Source organism: Dipodomys merriami, unplaced genomic scaffold (assembly GCF_024711535.1).
Source record: "Dipodomys merriami isolate MVZ:Mamm:240054 unplaced genomic scaffold, mDipMer1.0.p SCAF_121, whole genome shotgun sequence".
NCBI classification, from domain to species: domain Eukaryota; kingdom Metazoa; phylum Chordata; class Mammalia; order Rodentia; family Heteromyidae; genus Dipodomys; species Dipodomys merriami.
Genome location: NW_027202505.1, coordinates 1,437,361 through 1,455,541, shown reverse-complemented (window position 1 = coordinate 1,455,541; position 18,181 = coordinate 1,437,361). Strand labels below are relative to the sequence as shown.

Below are 18,181 nucleotides of genomic sequence, written 5' to 3'. Positions count from 1 at the left end.
CTCCCATTGCTCTGCCTACTTATGGCTCCAAGGAATAAGGGCTTCAATGGCAATTTTTGTGGCAAGACCTAGGTTCCCCACAAACTATTTGGAGCTCAGTAGATCCACCATGAATGAATCAAGCCACAGGAACAGAGCAAGGCCTGCTTCTCTGGTCTCGTGGCTGCAACCATGGTAACCCCACTCGGGTCTGGGCCAGAACAGGCTACATTTACATCTATGTTTTACATGCTTTACATGCTGTCTGCTCCTCTAGTCCCTACAGGGATCTTTGGCAGGTTTTGGTCTAAGGTCTGGCATCCTTAGCGCTTTACAAGCCCCATCCAAGCCTCACTCTCATTGGCCATGTATCCTTCATGTTGGCAGGCTGGTTTGCAGAGGGTGACACTCATTTCTGCTCTAGGGCTTCTGCCCATCTCTCTCTCTCCAGAGAGATCAGCAAGTTTCTTCCCTGAGAGACAAGCTGTTCCTGGCTTTGCCTGCTTGGGTTGTGCTCTGGGTTTCACTTTGGGTTTCTTTGTAACTCAAAACGAGTGCAGCTTTAAGAAGCTGGGCTCTAGGAAAGCCCCAAAGGGCCCAACTCACAGACATCTCCATCAGTGGAGGCGCAAGCGATGCCCTCTTGACCACCCCTCAGGGCACTCGGCCACCGGGTTTCCCCTTTCACGGAAAGCTTAGCACAATGCCGGGCACATAGTGCCACTTCATGAGCAGGAGCAACCACCATCATTCATTTTAACAAATGAAGCATTCCAGGCACTGTACTCATAGTTTACGCGGATTATTGGCATTTCATTTAAGCAGGTACTACAATTGCAAATGAAGACACAATTTCAGAGAAATGAAGGGACCTTCCAGTGTCACGAAGCTCTGGGCTAAGCAAATGCCAGCAAGCAGGCAGGGCACCACCGCGCGCGAGACCGCGGGAGCTCAGGGTGGGGACAGGCTCAGACCGGCCGGAAGCTTTCACACTCGGTTGCTAGCCGGCTCCGTTTTTCTAAGCACCAACCGGAAGTGTTTCCATCCGCCACATTTCTAAGGAGCGCAATCGGAAGTTTCTGCTGTGCAGGGCTTGGGGGAGCGGCGGAAGGGGCCGTAGCGGTGGATCCGTGGTGTGGAGGCGGGTGTAGGGCCAGGAGGCCAGCGGGGTGGTGTAGGGGCGCTCAAGCGTCGAGACCCAGGCCGAGCCCTGACTTGTGCCTCCTCTCTTCTGGCAGCCGGCCTCTTCTGCTTCCATTTGGGTCTGGAGGAGCCCCGCCCTCTGACCCGAGCTTGCTCTCCCCCTCGGGCACCGAGCCCCTCAGCACCCGACCCTTGACCCCGAGGTGCCTCCTCTGTCCCCTCCCCATCTGTCAGGCACGATGGCTACGGGCGCAGACGTACGAGATATTCTAGAGCTCGGGGGTCCGGAGGGAGATGCAGCGTCTGGGACCATCAGCAAGAAGGACATCATCAACCCGGACAAGGTAGCAGGGGTTCTTGAGGGCGTGGGGTCAGGGGAGAAGGGGTGAGGACGGGGGACAGCAGGAGAGAGTCGGGGTCAGCGATGGATGGCTCAGTTCTAGTGAGGTGCATGATTAAAGGTGTGACCTCAAGGCACGGGTACTGTGTAAGTTACTGGGAAGGGAGACCACGACGTTGTTGACAGGCTTGAGTGATGGGAGGAGGATTCCCTATGCTGACAGATCAGGGCTCTACTGGGTGAGGTGTGTGTGGGGGAATGACCTGTGCAGACGGGATATGTGTGAGTGTGTGTGTGTGCGTTTGCACTTGCACTCACACACTGGGCTTCAACTCAGGACTTGGGTGTTAGCTTTAAGTCTAGGGCTTTACCACTTGAGCTGCACATCTGGTTAGGTGGCATGAGCCACCAGCACCCAGCTAGCTAGCTAGCTAGCTTGCTTGCTTGCTTGCTTGCTTGCTTGCTTGCTTGCTTGCTTGCTTGCTTCCTTCCTTCCTTCCTTCCTTCCTTCCTTCTTTCCTTCCTTCCTTTTCCTTCCTTCCTTCCTTCCTTCCTTCCTTCCTTCCTTCCTTCCTTCCTTCCTTCCTTTTCCTTCCTTCCTTCCTTCCTGTTGTGGGGCTTGGACTCACGGTCTGGGTGCTGTCCCTAAACTCTTTTTGCTTAAGGCTAGCCCTTAGAGCCACAGCTCCACTTCCGGTTTTCCTGGTGGTTAATTGTAGATGAGACTCATGGACTTTCCTGCCTGGGCTGGCTTTGAACTGCAGTCCTCATATCTCAGCTTCCTGAGTAGCTAGGATTACAGGCCACTGGCCCTGGGCAAGTTTCTATATTTTTATTGTGTGTTATTGTATCTGTAGGTGGTTTATTTAGGGATTGCCCTGGTCTGAAGATTTTTCAAGAAAGGGGGTCTAGACTGTGGTTCCGTCTCTTTCTTTCCCAGAAAAAGTCTAAGAAGTCATCAGAGACACTGACCTTTAAGAGGCCTGAGGGCATGCACCGAGAAGTTTATGCGCTGCTTTACTCTGACAAGAAGCAAGTATTGCAATCCCAGGTCCCCGTGTGCCAACCTCAGGCCCACCTGCTGTGTTCCTAACTCCTGGTGTTCTCTTCCAATTTGCTCCCACTTCCTCTCCCCAGCCAGGGCTCCTGCCTACTTAGCAGGATGCAGGAGGAGCGTAGATGTGTTGCTCTAGGGTCTCCTTCCTTGGTGTAGGGTCCATCAGCTCCCACACATCTTCTGATTCTAACCTTCCACCTCCTTAAACCCCACTGCCAGAGATGCACCCCCACTGCTACCCAGTGATACTGGTCAGGGCTACCGCACAGTGAAGGCCAAGTTGGGCTCCAAGAAGGTTCGGCCATGGAAGTGGATGCCATTCACCAACCCAGCCCGCAAGGATGGAGCGATGTTCTTCCACTGGCGACGGGCAGCCGAGGAGGGCAAGGACTACCCCTTTGCCAGGTTTAATAAGGTGAGTGACCACTATTCACACACAGGCCAGTGCTGTCCCCCTACACTGAGCTGCCTGTACTCTCTCTCCATTCTCCTAGGGTTGGTTCCAAAGGCATGTTCAGACCCAACATGATCATCCACACAGGCCTGTGCCAAATGCAGGCAGAGGGGGGACTGGGTATTTCTCCCCATGGGATCCTATCCTCTCTTAAAACTAGGTTTTGGTGGCTTCTTTTGGCTTTTCAAATATTGAGGCTCCTCAGAGCTGTATCTTCACACTCTGCTTTCTCCCTAGTGCGTGTCATTCACTCTTGGTTTAGTAACCCTCTAGAAGTTAGTGACCCCCAACTTAATGTCTCCACTCTACAGAGTTTCTACATATCAAATCATTGACTTACATCTCTTTCTGAATGTTCCAAGGCCCCCCACATCAAGTGGTTATTCTTCAACAGAACTCATAATCTTCCCCCTATTCCTTTTCTCAGAGAATGGCACTATTATCCACACTAGAAACTTGGGGGTCATCTTTGACTTAGCCTTCTACCCTAGCTCTTAACACAAGACAAGAATAAGGGAAGACAGAAAATAATGATGTTAGGAAGTAAAGTAAAAACCAGACTAGGAGTGGGTAGGAAATGAGATAAGCAGTGAATTGGAGACTGAGGGGAGACGGTTAGAGGGCAGCTGGTATGTGCCCCTCTCACAACACAGCATTTGAGTGAGACCTCAGTAAGACATCTAACGTGCATCCTGTTGATTCTCTTTCCATAGTAAATCGCATCTCTGCTCATACCATTTATTCATCCTCTATGCTAGCATCCTAATCTAAAGTGGGATATTTCTGGGTTAGATTACTGAGACTGAACCAGAGCAAGGTCTTCAGTAAGAGGCAGATCTAGACTGGGCTGGAATTTCCTAGTCCATGCCTGAAGCCATTGCACTGTGGCCTCACATCAGCTGTGTGGGATGGCCCAGACTTGGAGCTTATAAGTACTAGGGGTTCCAACCCAGAACTGCAAATGCTGACTTTTCTCACATGCCCCTGGACATCTTCCCTGGATAGCTTGTAGGCTCCTCAGAGTGAGCCTGGCCATGTGTGACTCCATCGCTCCCCACATCTCACCAGGTTGCTTCCATCTCACCATCAAGCTTAAGCCTCAGAGGCCCAGGGGAGGGAGAGACTGCAGATGCAAGATTGAGAAGGCACAGTGGAGGAGATGAGGCTTCTCAGGCAGCAGGAGGGAGGTTGGATGAGACAAGTTATGTGACTCCTGCCAAGCTGAGGCTTAGACACTGAGCACACAAAATGGACCAGACACAAAATACTCCGTTTTGTTGGGGAAGGATAAAGGGAGGTAGAGACAATTACTGGTGGGATGCATGGTACATCAAGGGGGAGGCCTTGAAGATGATAGTCGTTTCCTGGAGTGGAGCCTGAGTTGTCTAGAGTTGTCACCATGTGTTTTTAGGAAAGGCAGTGCAGTGACTTTTCCAGGCAGAGGGAGCAGCATGGGCAAAGGCAGAAATAGGAACTTCAACCCGTCGTATGTGTGGGGTACTATGGGCATTTTTACTGAAGCCTTAAGGCCCAAGGTAGGGTGTGGTGGGAGCTGAGGCCTGGGGTAGGGCCCAGGGCAGGTGAGGGCTTGGCAGCCACACTGAAGAGTTTAGGCCTTGCCTGGTGTCTTAGAAACCATTACAGGCTTTTGTTGGTCATGGGGCTTGAACTCTGGGGTTGGGTGCTGTATCTCAGCTGTTTAGCTCAAGGATAGCACTCTATCACTTGAGCCACAGTTCAACTTCTGGTTTTCTGGTGTTTAACTGGACATAAAAGTCTATGAGACTTTCCTACCTGGGCTGGCTTTGAACTGTGATCCTCAGATCTCAGCCTCCTGAGTAGCTAGGATTATAGGTGTGAGCCACCAGCACTGGGCTTCCATTACAGATTTTAAGCTGGATATTTCAAGATCTTTTGGGAAGATCTGGGTGACTATGGTTGGAGAATGAACTTAGAGTTAAATGAATTAATCATCTTAATAATTAATGATTTTCCTCCCTGGGGGTCCCACTTTTGGTCAGTGGCTCCCCACTCACTCATCTATCCATCTATCTCTGGTTCAAGTCAGAAAGCCCAGAGTCACTCATGGTATCATTTTCCCTTGTCTTCACCCCAAGCCCATTGTGTCACTGAGGTTGCCAGTCTCCTTTCTGCCGCCTTTAGTGCCTGGCTCCTTTTACTCTTCTTAAAACTAACCATATTGGCTCTCATGACCCTTTGGACAAATTCTAGGCACTGTAGTAAGGCGCATAGGCCTGTGGCTCAGGGCTTCAGCTGCCCACCTCCAGGATCTTCACGCACCCCTCATTTCCCAACATGGCCCTAACTCCTAGGCTCTCCCACATTAGCTGTCTAATGACTATGTTCTGCCTTGGTTCTCCTCCCATCTTCGCTCACTCCTTTAGTGAATGTGACACTAAACCACGCCTCGTTTACCTCTTTCCTGACCCACTCTCAGTCACCAGCCTGGATCTGGTGTCACTTGTTATGTCCTAGATGTCTCTTGGTTATCAAACTTGCCATGCTGCTAGTTAGTATTTTGAGAAAATGATTTAAGTTTTTACTTGGACTATTAGCTCTGTCAGTAGCAGAGCTAATAGCTCATGTCCCTAGCAGAGCTATAGCAGGCAAATACTGTTGAGTGAATGAATGAATGATTGAATAAAGGAAAGTCTTCTTAGTTCACTGTGAACACCTGGAGAGCAGGATTAGCTTGAGCTTTGGAACTTTTTAAAATTAAATGGGACTAAATGTGTAAGAGGGATCTCTGAAGGCTATCAAAAGAATGAGAATGTTCCATGGCGGGAAAGGAGTGAAGTGAGAAGACAAAGAACAATGGTGAGGGGGAGAACCTGGTATATATGTTCCAGAAACTGCAGTTTATTTGGCTGGAATGGAGGGTCTGGGTGGGACAGTGGCTGCCAGTAGCCAGATGATTGACTCTTGTCACTCATTTAATTCTGTGGTTAGTCATTGATACCTGTGTGGTATGTTAAGCCCTAAACGAAAATGAGCAGGATAACTCTTGCTCTTGAGGAGATAGTGAATCATCTTTATGGTTTTGAAGGGACTTTAGAGGACATAGTAAGATACTGGAACAGTACATCTCAATTTGTTGTGAGGATGTCTCTCTTTTTTTTTTTTTTTTTTTTTGTGATAGTAAGGTTTGAACTCGTGGTCTTGTGCTTGCCGAAGCAGGCACTTTTTGTTCGTTCTGAAACAAAGTTTCATCATGTAGACTAGGCTGGCCTTGAACTGGTGATCTTCCTGCCTCAGTCTCACAAGTACTGAGATTAAGGGCATATACTACTATGCCTGGCTCTTATTATATTTTGAATTTAAAGATAGCCCAGGTCCATGTCTCTTCATATTACATTCAGCAGCACAGTTACTATAAAAAGTTTTTCAGCCCCTCTCAATTTCCATTTTTTCCCCCAGCACTGGGATTGAACTCAGGGCCTTGTGCTTACTAAGCAAATGCTCTACCACTTGAGTCATACTCTCAGCTTTTTACTCTTAGGTTGTTTTCCAGATAAGACTTTCAGTTTTTCCTGGGATGGCCTTGAACTAAGATTTTCCTACTTCCATCGAACTCAGGGCCTTGTGCTTACTAAGCAAATGCTCTACCACTTGAGTCATACTCTCAGCTTTTTACTCTTAGGTTGTTTTCCAGATAAGACTTTCAGTTTTTCCTGGGATGGCCTTGAACTAAGATTTTCCTACTTCCATCTCCCAAGCAGCTGGGATTACAAGTATGCACCATCACTCCCATGGTCTTGCTAGCTTTTTCCCAGGCTAGCTTTGAACTGAAATCTTATTTCCAACTCTGGAGTAGCTGGTATTAAATAATTTCCATTTTTAACCATAGACCAGTGATGGCAGTCTGCCTGTAACAGCAGTCTGCCCTTCAAGTTGTACTGTGCAAGGAGGCCACATCTTGGCTACAGATGGGGAGCTCCATGGATGATGAAGGGAGGCAGGCACCAGCAGGGAGGCTATTTCTCTGATCCAGGTGCGTGATCATGTTGGTCTGGCCTGGAGGTGGCTGGAGATAGAAGATTTTGGTGGTAAAGTTACAGATTTGGTGAAAGGAATTGAAAATGTCTCCAGGGTTTCTGGCTGGGGCAGTGGGTTGGGTGAGGACATTGTAGATGTGAATTTGAAAAGCAGGGCAGTGAGTTCAGTACTGGGTATGTTAAGTTGGAAGGGTATGGGACGGGACCTCCAATAGGAAATGTCTTGAGAGGCAGCTGGAAAAAGTTTTATATGTTTTTGTTTTTTTGGTCATGGAGCTTGAAGTCAGTGTCTGGGTGCTGTCCCTGAGCGAGTTTTGCTCAAAGCAAGCACTCTACCATTTTGAACCATAGTTCCACTTCCAGTTTTCTGGTGGTTAATTGGAAACAAGAGTTCCATGGACTTTCCTGCCTGGGCTGGCTTTGGACTGAGATCCTCAGATCTCAGCCTCCTGAGTGGCTAGGATTACAGGTATGGGCCACCAGTGCCCAGCAGCAGTTGTGGTTTTGAACAGAGAAGAGAAACTTACCTGGTCCAGCCTAACATTGACTCCTTCCTTGGGTCTTTGACTCAGCTGGTGGAAGTCGTGGTTGTCTCTGGGTTTAGGGTTGGGGTGTGTGTTAGGCTAGGTGCAGCTTTGGCATGAATACATGAGTACATGCATTGGTGCTGTTTGCATAGACAGCCAACCTAGAAGCTCTGAGGAAGTGGCAAGTCCCATTGTCACCACTGGGTGGTAGTAGTGCTTTAGATACGAGTTATGTACTGGGAGCTTCGTGCTTCTCTGTCTGACAGGTACCCAGATGTGCCTGAATCCAAAGTTCATCTTTAGATTCCACTGAAGTGTTTACAAGTAGGCCCTCATCTTACCATGGAGCCAGGGGTGAGCTGAAGATAGGGTGAGGTTGCTCCTTTATTAAATCCAGGAAGGTCCCAGTTCCAGAGCCTGCCAGGGCTGTCAGGCAGGCTACCCTCAGCAGGGGCACAGGAAGGGGATTTGCTTTTGTCCAGCTCAGAGGTTGGTAATAAACAAAGGCTATGGGGGTGTGGCCAGAGCCTATTGGGCGTGGTCTGACGTGGGCATGCCACCACTGTGTCCCTGTGTGCCAGTAGACTGTGCAGGTGCCTGTGTATTCAGAGCAGGAGTACCAGCTGTATCTCCATGATGATGCTTGGACCAAGGCAGAGACTGACCACCTCTTTGACCTCAGCCGCCGCTTTGACCTGCGATTTGTAGTTATCCATGACCGGTATGACCACCAGCAGTTCAAGGTGAGCTGGTAGGCGCTTGCTTTGTGCCTGGCTCTCCCAGGCTGGTAGGTGCTACCTCCACGCCTTCCATATGCCTGATAGTTCATCTCCCATCCATCTTGATCTTCAGAAGCGTTCTGTGGAGGACCTGAAGGAGCGGTACTACCACATCTGTGCCAAGCTTGCCAATGTGCGGGCTGTGCCCGGCACAGACCTTAAGATCCCAGTCTTTGATGCTGGGCATGAGCGGCGGCGCAAGGAGCAGCTGGAGCGGCTCTATAACCGGACCCCCGAGCAGGTCAGCGCTGAGCCCACATCTCACTTCCAAGCTGGAGCCCCCCTGCCAGCCTGGTTCTCCCTCACTTCCTTCCTAATCCCTTTACCTTTGATTACTGCCCACCCGCCACTCTTCCCCTCCATGCTCATTCCATCTGGGGCTGCCTTCACACACCTCTTAGCATCCCTCACTCTTGCAGGTGGCAGAGGAGGAGTACTTGCTACAAGAGCTGCGTAAGATCGAGGCCCGGAAGAAGGAGCGGGAGAAACGCAGCCAAGACCTGCAGAAGCTGATTACCGCAGCTGACACCACAGCAGAGCAACGGCGCACGGAACGCAAGGCCCCCAAGAAGAAGCTACCCCAGAAAAAGGAGGCTGAGAAGCCGGTATGGAAGCTGAGCCAGCCACTTCAGGGTGGAGGGGTCTCTTGGCACAAGACCCCACCTTGAGTGGGGATCTCTGAGAACATCCAGAGTGGTGGGCTGCTGGGACTGACCCCAGCAATCTTCCTAACTTTTTCTCCCCCAGGCTGTACCTGAGACTGCAGGCATTAAGTTTCCAGACTTCAAGTCTGCAGGTGTCACGCTGCGGAGCCAGCGGGTACGTGAGTTGTGTCACTTGGTTTGGGCTGGTCCCCAGATGGCTGGAGTGGAGGAGAGTTGGCTACGGGTGGAAGGCCTTTCCAGGATCTCAGGGGTGTGGCCAGGCCAAGGTCATACTTTCATTGTTTTACTTCCTGGCTAGTTCCCATTCTGGACATAGATACCCCTAGGGGCTCCCTCCCCTGCTCCGACCACTGCCTTTAGCCCCCTTCATCCCAAGCCTCTTGTGTGAGAGAGGGCTTAGCTGTCTGGGTCATTGCAGATGAAGCTGCCCAGCTCTGTGGGTCAGAAGAAAATCAAGGCCCTGGAACAGATGCTGCTAGAGCTTGGAGTGGGTGAGTGTGGGACGGGATTACACCACCACTCCCCCCTCCCCCCAGCCCCCCCCCCCCCCCCGCCCACTGTGTATGAAGCCTGGGCAAGGGGAGCGAGCTTCCTGGTACAGACCTTCAGCTGCAGCTGTACTCCACCTTACCTGTAGAGCTGAGCCCTACCCCCACGGAGGAGCTGGTACATATGTTCAACGAGCTGCGGAGCGACCTGGTGTTGCTCTACGAGCTCAAGCAGGCCTGCGCCAACTGCGAGTATGAGCTGCAGATGCTGCGGCACCGGCACGAGGCACTGGCCCGGGCAGGGGTGCTGGGGGGCCCAGCCACACCAGCAGTGGGCCCAACCCCAGCTTCTGCCGAGCCAGCAGTGTCGGAACCTGGACTCGGCCCTGACCCCACCAAAGATACCATCATTGATGTGGTGGGAGCACCACTCACGCCAAATTCGGTAAGCACTCCCATGGACGGGGAGGGCGTACAGGCCCCATCCTTCCAGCACCTGCAGGGAATGGTCACAGTGAGGGGCTGAGGCCAAGGGCAAGATCAGATGGACCAGTGGGCATCACCTTCCCTGAAAGTAAGACTTGGGCCAAACCTGAGTCAGCCTTTGCAGATCATTGACCTTAACCTCTTCTGTGTCTCCTCAGCGGAAACGACGGGAATCAGCCTCCAGCTCATCTTCTGTGAAGAAAGCCAAGAAGCCATGAGAGGCCATGGGGTGTGGGTGGTGCTGCTGTGTAAATAGAGCTGCTGAGATGCACTGAGCCACTTCTGCTTCCCTTCCTGCACTTTTGATATCCCTGGCTGGGAGGCTGGACTGGTGGGGACCAACATACCACGCCATACAAGTGGTAGTCAGGGCCTGCCCACCCGGGTCCTTAGCAGCCTGACTTCTCCAACCGCTAACCAACATTGCCCCATACTCTGTACCTTCAACAACTGTAGTTTTATACTCAAGATGGCTTTGCACATAGAAGTGGTTTCCTTTATCAGCTTTGAGCAGAGTGTTTAGATGGTTCCCCCAGTCTGGACCTGTGCATTGCCAGTGAGGTGCTGTAATGGCCATTCCCATGCTGATGGCCTTGTATGGAGAGGCAGCCAGGCAGCTGGGAGCACGGTACTAGCACATCAATAGCCTTGAACACAAAAGATGTCCCTGCGCATGTACACACACACACACACACGTGCACACATATACACACAGGGTCTTGTTTTCCCCGACTTTATTCAGTGGCACGTTCACAGTGGGGATTGGGGTAGACACAAGATGGGGCCTGATCTGTCCTGGAGCCCTGGGGGCACCACACACCATGCACTATGGATGGGAGGGGGCACAGGGGGGGGCCTAGTGGCCCCAGCAGAAGCCTGTGTACCAGGGAGGAGGCAGTGAGTACTGGGTCCCCCTAGCCCAGGCCCACAATGGGATAGGGCTAATACTGGGCCAAGATTAAGGGGTGGGGGTGGGGGGCACAAAGTGTCTGCTCCAGAGGGGCCAAGTGGCCAAGCCCCGCCCAGGGCACAAGCCCACAGGGCAGCTAGGGGACACTCTGGGCGCAGGGCTGTGCCACTCCCTTTTCCCCTCTGGTGTGAGGGAGAGGAGGGTTCTGGGCTGGGCCAAGCAGCTACCCTGTCCTGCCCCATCCCATCCTCGGCCAATCAGAATGGCTTTGATGTCTGCTTGAAGATGAAGCCTCTGTAGGCGAGTGTCTTCATGATGTTGGCAATGTTCTTGCAGTCATCTATAAGAAGAAGAGAAGACATTTAGATGGGCCCCAGGTTCTTCCCCTCCTGCCTACAGGTGCTGTGCTGCTTTTCTAAGGGTGGGGGCAGGGGGTAGGGGACAGGGTCAGAGTCAGAAGCCACAGGCTTGAGAAGGAGGCCCTGACCCTGGTGGCAACATCTCAGCATCAAGTTGGGCTGGGTGATACTGGGCCAGCAGGAAGCCCAGTCTCAATGCTTCTCAGGCCCATAATTCATGCTGGAAATTGGCCAGCATGTCCCGTCCTGGCCCCAGCGGTGATGTATGGGCGCCGTCGCAGTAAGAAAAAGGCAGAGTAAATGTGTAATTTCTCCCTTGACGGCCCCCGGCCGCTGGGCGATCCTTCTTGTTGCCGCCGTGTGGGGACGGCACGTCCGCCACACTCCGTCTTCCCGCCACCCTCCTTGATGTCTCCATTTCATTACTGTGCGGCCATTCATCACGCCCACGGCCAGGGTGACTTTGCCGGCACTTGCGTGTGTGTGTGGGAGTGTGGCCCAGGCCATAATCACTAGTGACAAGGCACAAGGCTCGGCACTGCCAGGCCAAGGCCTTGAGAGACTTCATCTGCCCTCAGGCACCTGTTCCTGTGCGGCTCCTGTCTGGGGAGGGCGTAGGTGTGTGCCCTCCCTTAGCCCTGGCCATCAGCCCCACCACACACCCTGTGTCTATTAGCCACATCCTGCCTCTGCCCCAGGAGGCTCAAAGCTGGGTGCTGGTCACATTTTTGGAGTGTGTGTGTGTGTGTGTGTGTGTGCGCACGCGCGCGCTTACACTCAACTTCAAGTTAAAAATGTCTGCTTGCACCAGACCCCACCACAGATTTCCTAGCATGAGTCTTTGTGAACAACTGGATGCTTTAAGCTGTCTTGGCACTCTGGAGGCTGCAGGAATTCTGGGGATGCAGCCTGGCATGAGGGGCAGCTATCCAGAACTTGTCCTGAGAGTAAGCCTAGCACAAAAACTGATCAGCTGCTCAACTTGACAGGCCCTAACCCACCTCTCTTTCCACTCCCTTCCCATTTCCCTTCCATGTTCCTGGGCCATAACCAGGGCCTCAGTCCCCATCAGCCCCCAGGGATCGATGCTGTGATTGCAGAAATATTGTACATCGATGTTGTAATCAAGTGTGGGGGACTGGTAAGGTCAGGGTGGGGTCAGGAAGTCTCTTCAGTCCCCTTCCAATGCCGCTCCCCCCCACCCCCAAGCTCACCCTGGCCAGGACCATGGCCTAGACAAGGGGAGGCCTCACCCTCATGCCCCACACCTGGACTCAGACAAACCTGTTCTAGTCAGCCCAGAAACTAGCAAAAGATCAGATGGGGCTCTTGTTTCACGAAGCGCAACATGTGTGTGCCTGAGGTCTCAGGAGGTGTGGGAGGGTGACACCTTGTTCCCCCAGGGATTCGGGAGGCCACAAGGCAGAATGGTGAGAAGACAGATGGGTGGGTAGTGGCAGCTATGGCAACTCCAGACGTGACCCATCCCCGTGCTTTATGGGCCGGACACGGGCCCCGCTCAGCTGAGGCTCTGTCATTTGTCTCCCTTAGTGTGTATGCCCGAGCTGTGGGGGGGGGGGGGGGGGAGGGTAGAGGAGAGAGGGGATGCGGCAGGAGGAGCTGGGCAGTTGATGGGAACGGGACAGGAAGGAGCCCAGGGAGTGGGGAGGTGGCTCACAATGGGGCCGAGATGCTGTGAACCACTGGAGGGGCAATGACAAGAATTCTCTTCCCAAATAAGCCTAGCCCTGTCAGGGCAGCTCCCATCCTTCCTGTCTCCTGTACTCTGGGGACCATAGCCACTGTGCATATTAAGAATAAGTCCCCTCGTTATCTGCAATTACCCAGCGGCCACACACCTCATTTCTTCCAGCAGAAAAGAAAATTAGTTTTCTATTGACTTCATCTGGCTCCTCCCTCACTGCCGGACAAATCACTCAATCTGCCTCCCCTGGCCCAAGTGAATGGTCCCAGCCCAGACCCCCAGGCCACCAGCCAGCTGGCAGGCAAGCGCTGGTCTACTTGTGCTGGGAGGGGCCATACACCCCAGCCTGACCTTCACTTCTCCCCACACTACTCACTAGATGACTTCACCCAAATCCTGAGCTCCCACTGCCCTGGAGAGTCACCCCTCCGGCCTGGGCCTCTTGAACTCCACCCCACTGCCAGTCTTGTTCTCTAATCATCTACTTTCCTTCATTCGGCAGCAGCCATCGTGAGTCATCACCTTTTGTTTGGATTATTACAAGTCTGTCCTGCTCTCTCCCTCTAATCCATCCTCTTGCAGGCAATGTGATCTTCCTTATACACATGTGACCATGCCCTTCCCTCCGTAAACCCCTCAGTGACTCACCCCACCCTCTGTTTAATGTCTCCACTCTTTAATGTGGTTCACAGCCTCTGCCATCCCTGCTACCCCTGTCTCACCCTGCCACCCTTCATCCCCCAGCCCCTGCATTCCCATCTCAAGAAGCCACTTAGTATTTTCTGAAAGTGACAAAGTGGGCTTTGGGTTCAGACAAACCTGTTTTAGTTCCGACTGCCCTTATGGGTTGCACTGTGTGTAGACGTACAGCAAATGCTTCATTTCTCTGAGATGGTCCTGTGCTAGGGCTAAGAATAGCTACAGTATTACTGTGAGTGCTGCTTTGCATAGCTCGTCTTTCTGCTCAGAACACCTCTTCTCTTCTGAAGAGGAGCTGGGGTGCTAGTTATCTGGTGGGAAAGTACACTGTACAACACCTGGTACACATGGCAGACAGGTTGGCACACCTGTTGAAACCAATTGTCCTTCACTCCAGGACTCTGACTACTCCACCCTATTAACTGGGAATTCTAAAGTCTGATTTGTTGCAATTGGTGCACGACAATAAAAAAGATGTGGAAAGGAAGCAACTATCCCAGGTTGACCTTGCACGTCAGTGGAATGGCAGTTATCTGCTGTTAGCTCAGGGCTTTTTCTTCCTTGAAGGCAATGTAAATTACTGATCAGCTAAAAAAAAAATCAATAGCACAATTAGAAGGAAACTTGGGATGGCTCATACCTGCATTCCTAGCTACTCAGAAGTCAGAGATTAGGAGGGTTGAGGTTCAAGGCTAGTTGGAGCAAAAAGTTCACGAGATCTCATCTCAAACTATATAAAATTGGGCACTGTGGTGTGAGCCTGTTATCTTACCTACAAGGGAAGCATAAACAGAAGGACCATGGTCTAGGCTGGCTTGGGCATAAATGTTAGACACTGCTCAATGGATAGACCAAGTAAAAAGGGCTGGAGGCTTGGCTCAAATGGCATAGCACCTGCCTGGCAGAAATGATGCCCTAAGTTCAAATCCCCATACCTCAAAAAGGAGGAGGAGGAGGAGGAAGAAGAAACTTGGCAGAAGAAGCACCAGAGACCAGTCTAGGGTTATTCATAAGCCAACTGTTCAACTGCTTGAAACTCCAAGGCCACCTGGGTTATCAGCCTTGCCTTCCAGACCTCGTGCTGAGTGAATGAGACCATACTGAGGTTCCTATGGCACAGCCCCTTGGGATGCCACTGAGAGTTCACACAGAGACAACAACCCTTGGCTGGCAATTATACTCCAGCTGGCTGACTAGTCTGGGGACCGGAGTAGAGGACAGGCTGTTGGTGGAGAGCTCTGGTGTGGAGTCTCCCTCTATAACCTTCTCCTCTATGTCTTCTCCTCTCATGGAGGACCTCCATTGCTTATGAAAATTTAGGGTAGTGTTTCTTCCTCCCTCTCTTCTGTTCTTTTGTGCCAGTACTGGGGCTGAACTCAGGGCCTTGGGCTCTTTTTTGCTCAAGACTGGTGCTCTACGACTTGAGCCACACCTCTGCTTCTGGCACTTCTGGCTTTTTGGTGGTTAACTGGAGATAAGAGTCTCGGAGACTTTTTTTTACCCAAGATAGTTTCAAACTAGGATCCTCAGATTTAAGTAGCTAGGATTACCTACCTGAGCCATCAGTGCCCAATTTAGGGTAAGATTTCTTAAAGAAACTGGGCATTGGTGTTTCACGTCTGTAATCCTGTAACACTCAGGAAGCTGAGATCTGAGGATTGAGGTTCAAAGCCAGCTGAGGCAGGAAAGTCCGTGAGACTCTTATCTCTAATTAACCACCAGAAAACCGGAAGTGGCACTGTGGTTCAAGTGGCAGAATGCTGAAGAGCTCAGGGACAGAGCCCAGGCCCAAAGTTCAAGCCTCATGATCAACAACAACAACCAAAAAAAAAAAAAAAAAAAAAAGAAGTGGAAAGAATTTATTTTAATTAGAAAAGCACAACCTCAGAAGAAATGTTTCCCTTATTAACATAAGCAAAACAGCACATTAAACTTCTGTGTGGTCTTGCTAGTGCTGCCTTCCCATGACTTTCAGAACATCTGGCTACTGAGGCGGCTGCAGGTAGCCTCTGGGAGTTTAGCACAGCTCTGTGGACAGAGGCACACACGGGGAGCAGATCAGAAACAACAGTCTTGATGCACCGGGCTTTCAGGATGAGCAGAACAGCTGGCACCCTGCCGAGGCAGTGCTGCCTTCGCATGTGTGTATGCAAGGTGGATGAGCAAAGCATTCAAGAGCTCATGGAAGAGTGGCTTTCTAGGTTTTGACAAAGAAGAAAGCTGAGAAGAGAAAGCTGTATACTTTAAGACAGTAGGGCGGGGGGAGGGGGTTCAGTCAAGATCCATCACTATTTTCCACCCATCCCCCCAGATTGCTAGTGAAAAAAGAGGGAGACCTGTGCTAGGTATCTTCATAAACATGTTGTAATCCTTTCTTTTTTCTTTTCCCTCCCTCCCTCTCTTTCTCTCTCCTTCCTTTCCTCCCTTGTTTCACTCCTTTTTTGGGGGGAGGGGTCCAGTCGTGGGGCTGAACTCTGGGCCTGGGCGCTGTCCCTCAGCTCTTCAGCTCAAGGCTAGCGCTCTACCACTTGAGCCACAGCACCACTTCCGGTTTTTTTCTTATGTGGTGCTAAGGAATCGAACCCAGGGACTCATGCATGCAAGGCAAGCACTCTACCACTGAGCCACCTTCCCAGCCCCTTCACTCCTTTTTTTGTGTCAGTACGGGGTCTTGAACTCAGGAGCTGGATGCTGTCCCTGAGCTTTTGTGCTCAAGGCTAGTATTCAACCACTTGACCCACAGCCCCAGTTCTGGCTTTTTTTGGTGATGGTTAATCGGAGATAAGAATCTCATGGACTTTGCTATCCAGGCTGGCTTCAAACTGTGATCCTCAGATCTCAACCTGAATAGGATTATAGCTGTGTGCCACTGGCACCCAGCAATTCTTTGCATATTTTTTTTAAATGCTCTGCAGTTTAAAGGGGTGGGGGAGGGGAGACACAGGATTGGAAGTAGGGACTGGGCCAGGAAGACCTTCAGGAGGAAAAGAATCCAAGAAACCCTTAGAGCCATTCATTCATGCACTCAGTTCACCAGCGACTGTGCACTGACCCCTTTTGTGTGCTGGCAGACATGGGCAATGTAGGGGTCTGTAGTTCCCTGTCCTCAAGGAGCTAAGAGACAACCCTGTAAGGGGTGTAGTACTGAGAAAAGGAGCCCTGGAAATATTACTTAGTTCTGCCTGAGGCTCAGGAATGGATTTCTGGTAGAACAAGCTCGGCAGAGGTTTCTGATTTAGCAAGTCAGGGTGACATGAAGAGGTGGTGTCAGTATAATAAAGAGTATAGATATTTTTCTGTAGGAGGTAAAATGTGGAGAGTCCAAAAAATTAAGTCTAGTAAGTGGGTGAGGGGTAAGAAATTGAGGTATGAAGCTGGTGAAGTTGGAAATGGCTCACTAGAGGAACAAATGCTAAATTAAAGAGCTCAAGATTTTATCATTTTCCTGCAGAGGCAGTAACATGTTTAAGGAGGGAACAAAACCAATCTGTGTTTCAGAATTACCTAAAATACCAGGTCAGGAATCAAAGGGCTAAATGTGAAGGTAGAGGCAGTATAAGCAGACAGATACAGATAGGGGGAAGAAGATGGAGTTTTAAAGAAACAGAATGAGGAGACTGAAGGACTGGCTTTATTCACCGAGGTAAGAAAGCTTTGGCAGTGAAGTTTTGAATAAGTTTATGTACGATTATATGGGACATCCAAACTTATCAGGCATTTTCTTTAAGGCTTAGTATCTGGCTGAGAAGGGCTTCTTTATCCCAATGTTCTAAAACACACACACACACACACACACACACACACACACACACACACACACACACACACACACACACACACACACACACACACACACACACACACACACACACACACACACACACACACACACACACACACACACACACACACCCCCTTCCTCTATCATACACACAATTCTCATACATGCATGGGTCAGTGGGAGTCAGGAAAGAATGAAAGAATGGACATGAAATGATTGAAGGGGTCAATCAAATTGGGGAAACAGAAAGGGCAGCAGGGTGGCAAACTGCTCACCATAAGAGGCTAAGAGGCAGTATGGCCCAAAGGAACATGCAGACATATTCTGAGATCCACTGGAGTGTATCTGTAGGCTCCTGCCTGGTAACACAGCTTACCAAGTGGTCTCCAGAAACTGATGATGCATGGGGCCAGAGTCCATAGGACAGGAACCAGCAAAGAGGTGTGTGATGGGGAAAAGAATGTAGGGAGGGGCTGGGAAGGTGGCTCAGTGGTAGAGCGCTTGCCTTGCATTCCTGAGGCCCTGGGTTTGATTCCCCAGCACCACATAAGCAAAAAGAAAAAGGCTGGAAGTGGCGCTGTGGCTCAAGTGGTAGAGCACTAGCCTTGAGCTGAAGAGCTGAGGGACAGCGCCCAGGCCCAGAGTTCAGGCCCCACGACCAGACCCCAAGAATGTAGGGAGCAGGAACCATGTATGAGACAGCAAGAGCCTTAGGTGTCCATATTCTAGAACCTCATTTCATTACTGTTTCTGCCTCTCTGCTTGCCTGTCAGGACATCCTACCATCAGTAAT

At 51.0% G+C, this 18,181-nt stretch overlaps 2 protein-coding genes across 9 annotated transcripts in view; one reads left to right on the top strand and one right to left on the bottom strand.

Annotated features, from left to right (window-relative positions):
* Positions 1-1,058: 1,058 nt before the first annotated feature.
* LOC138823640 (DNA methyltransferase 1-associated protein 1) lies at positions 1,059-10,209 on the top strand. Of its 2 annotated transcripts, none has more exons than XM_070017075.1 (10): positions 1,059-1,466; positions 2,403-2,494; positions 2,739-2,934; positions 8,131-8,259; positions 8,369-8,536; positions 8,715-8,900; positions 9,043-9,114; positions 9,379-9,451; positions 9,598-9,893; positions 10,093-10,209. In XM_070017075.1, exons 1-10 carry the CDS (start codon positions 1,362-1,364, stop codon positions 10,150-10,152), a joined length of 1,377 nt encoding a protein of 458 aa, XP_069873176.1. In that variant the 5' UTR covers positions 1,059-1,361; the 3' UTR covers positions 10,153-10,209. The 2 variants fall into 2 exon arrangements, with proteins under 2 accessions (XP_069873176.1, XP_069873174.1); XM_070017073.1 differs by having other exon boundaries at positions 1,060-1,466; positions 8,101-8,259.
* Positions 10,210-10,653: 444 nt separating this feature from the next.
* LOC138823637 (ERI1 exoribonuclease 3) overlaps positions 10,654-18,181 on the bottom strand; it is a 134,526-nt gene continuing 126,998 nt past the window's right edge. For 6 of the 7 annotated variants that reach the window (XM_070017068.1, XM_070017069.1, XM_070017070.1 and 3 more), the window contains one exon: positions 10,654-11,184. In XM_070017068.1, the coding sequence (XP_069873169.1) occupies positions 11,102-11,184 (83 nt within the window). In that variant the 3' untranslated portion in view covers positions 10,654-11,101. The remainder of the gene's footprint in view (positions 11,185-18,181) is intronic. The other variant, XM_070017066.1, reaches the window with a different exon arrangement.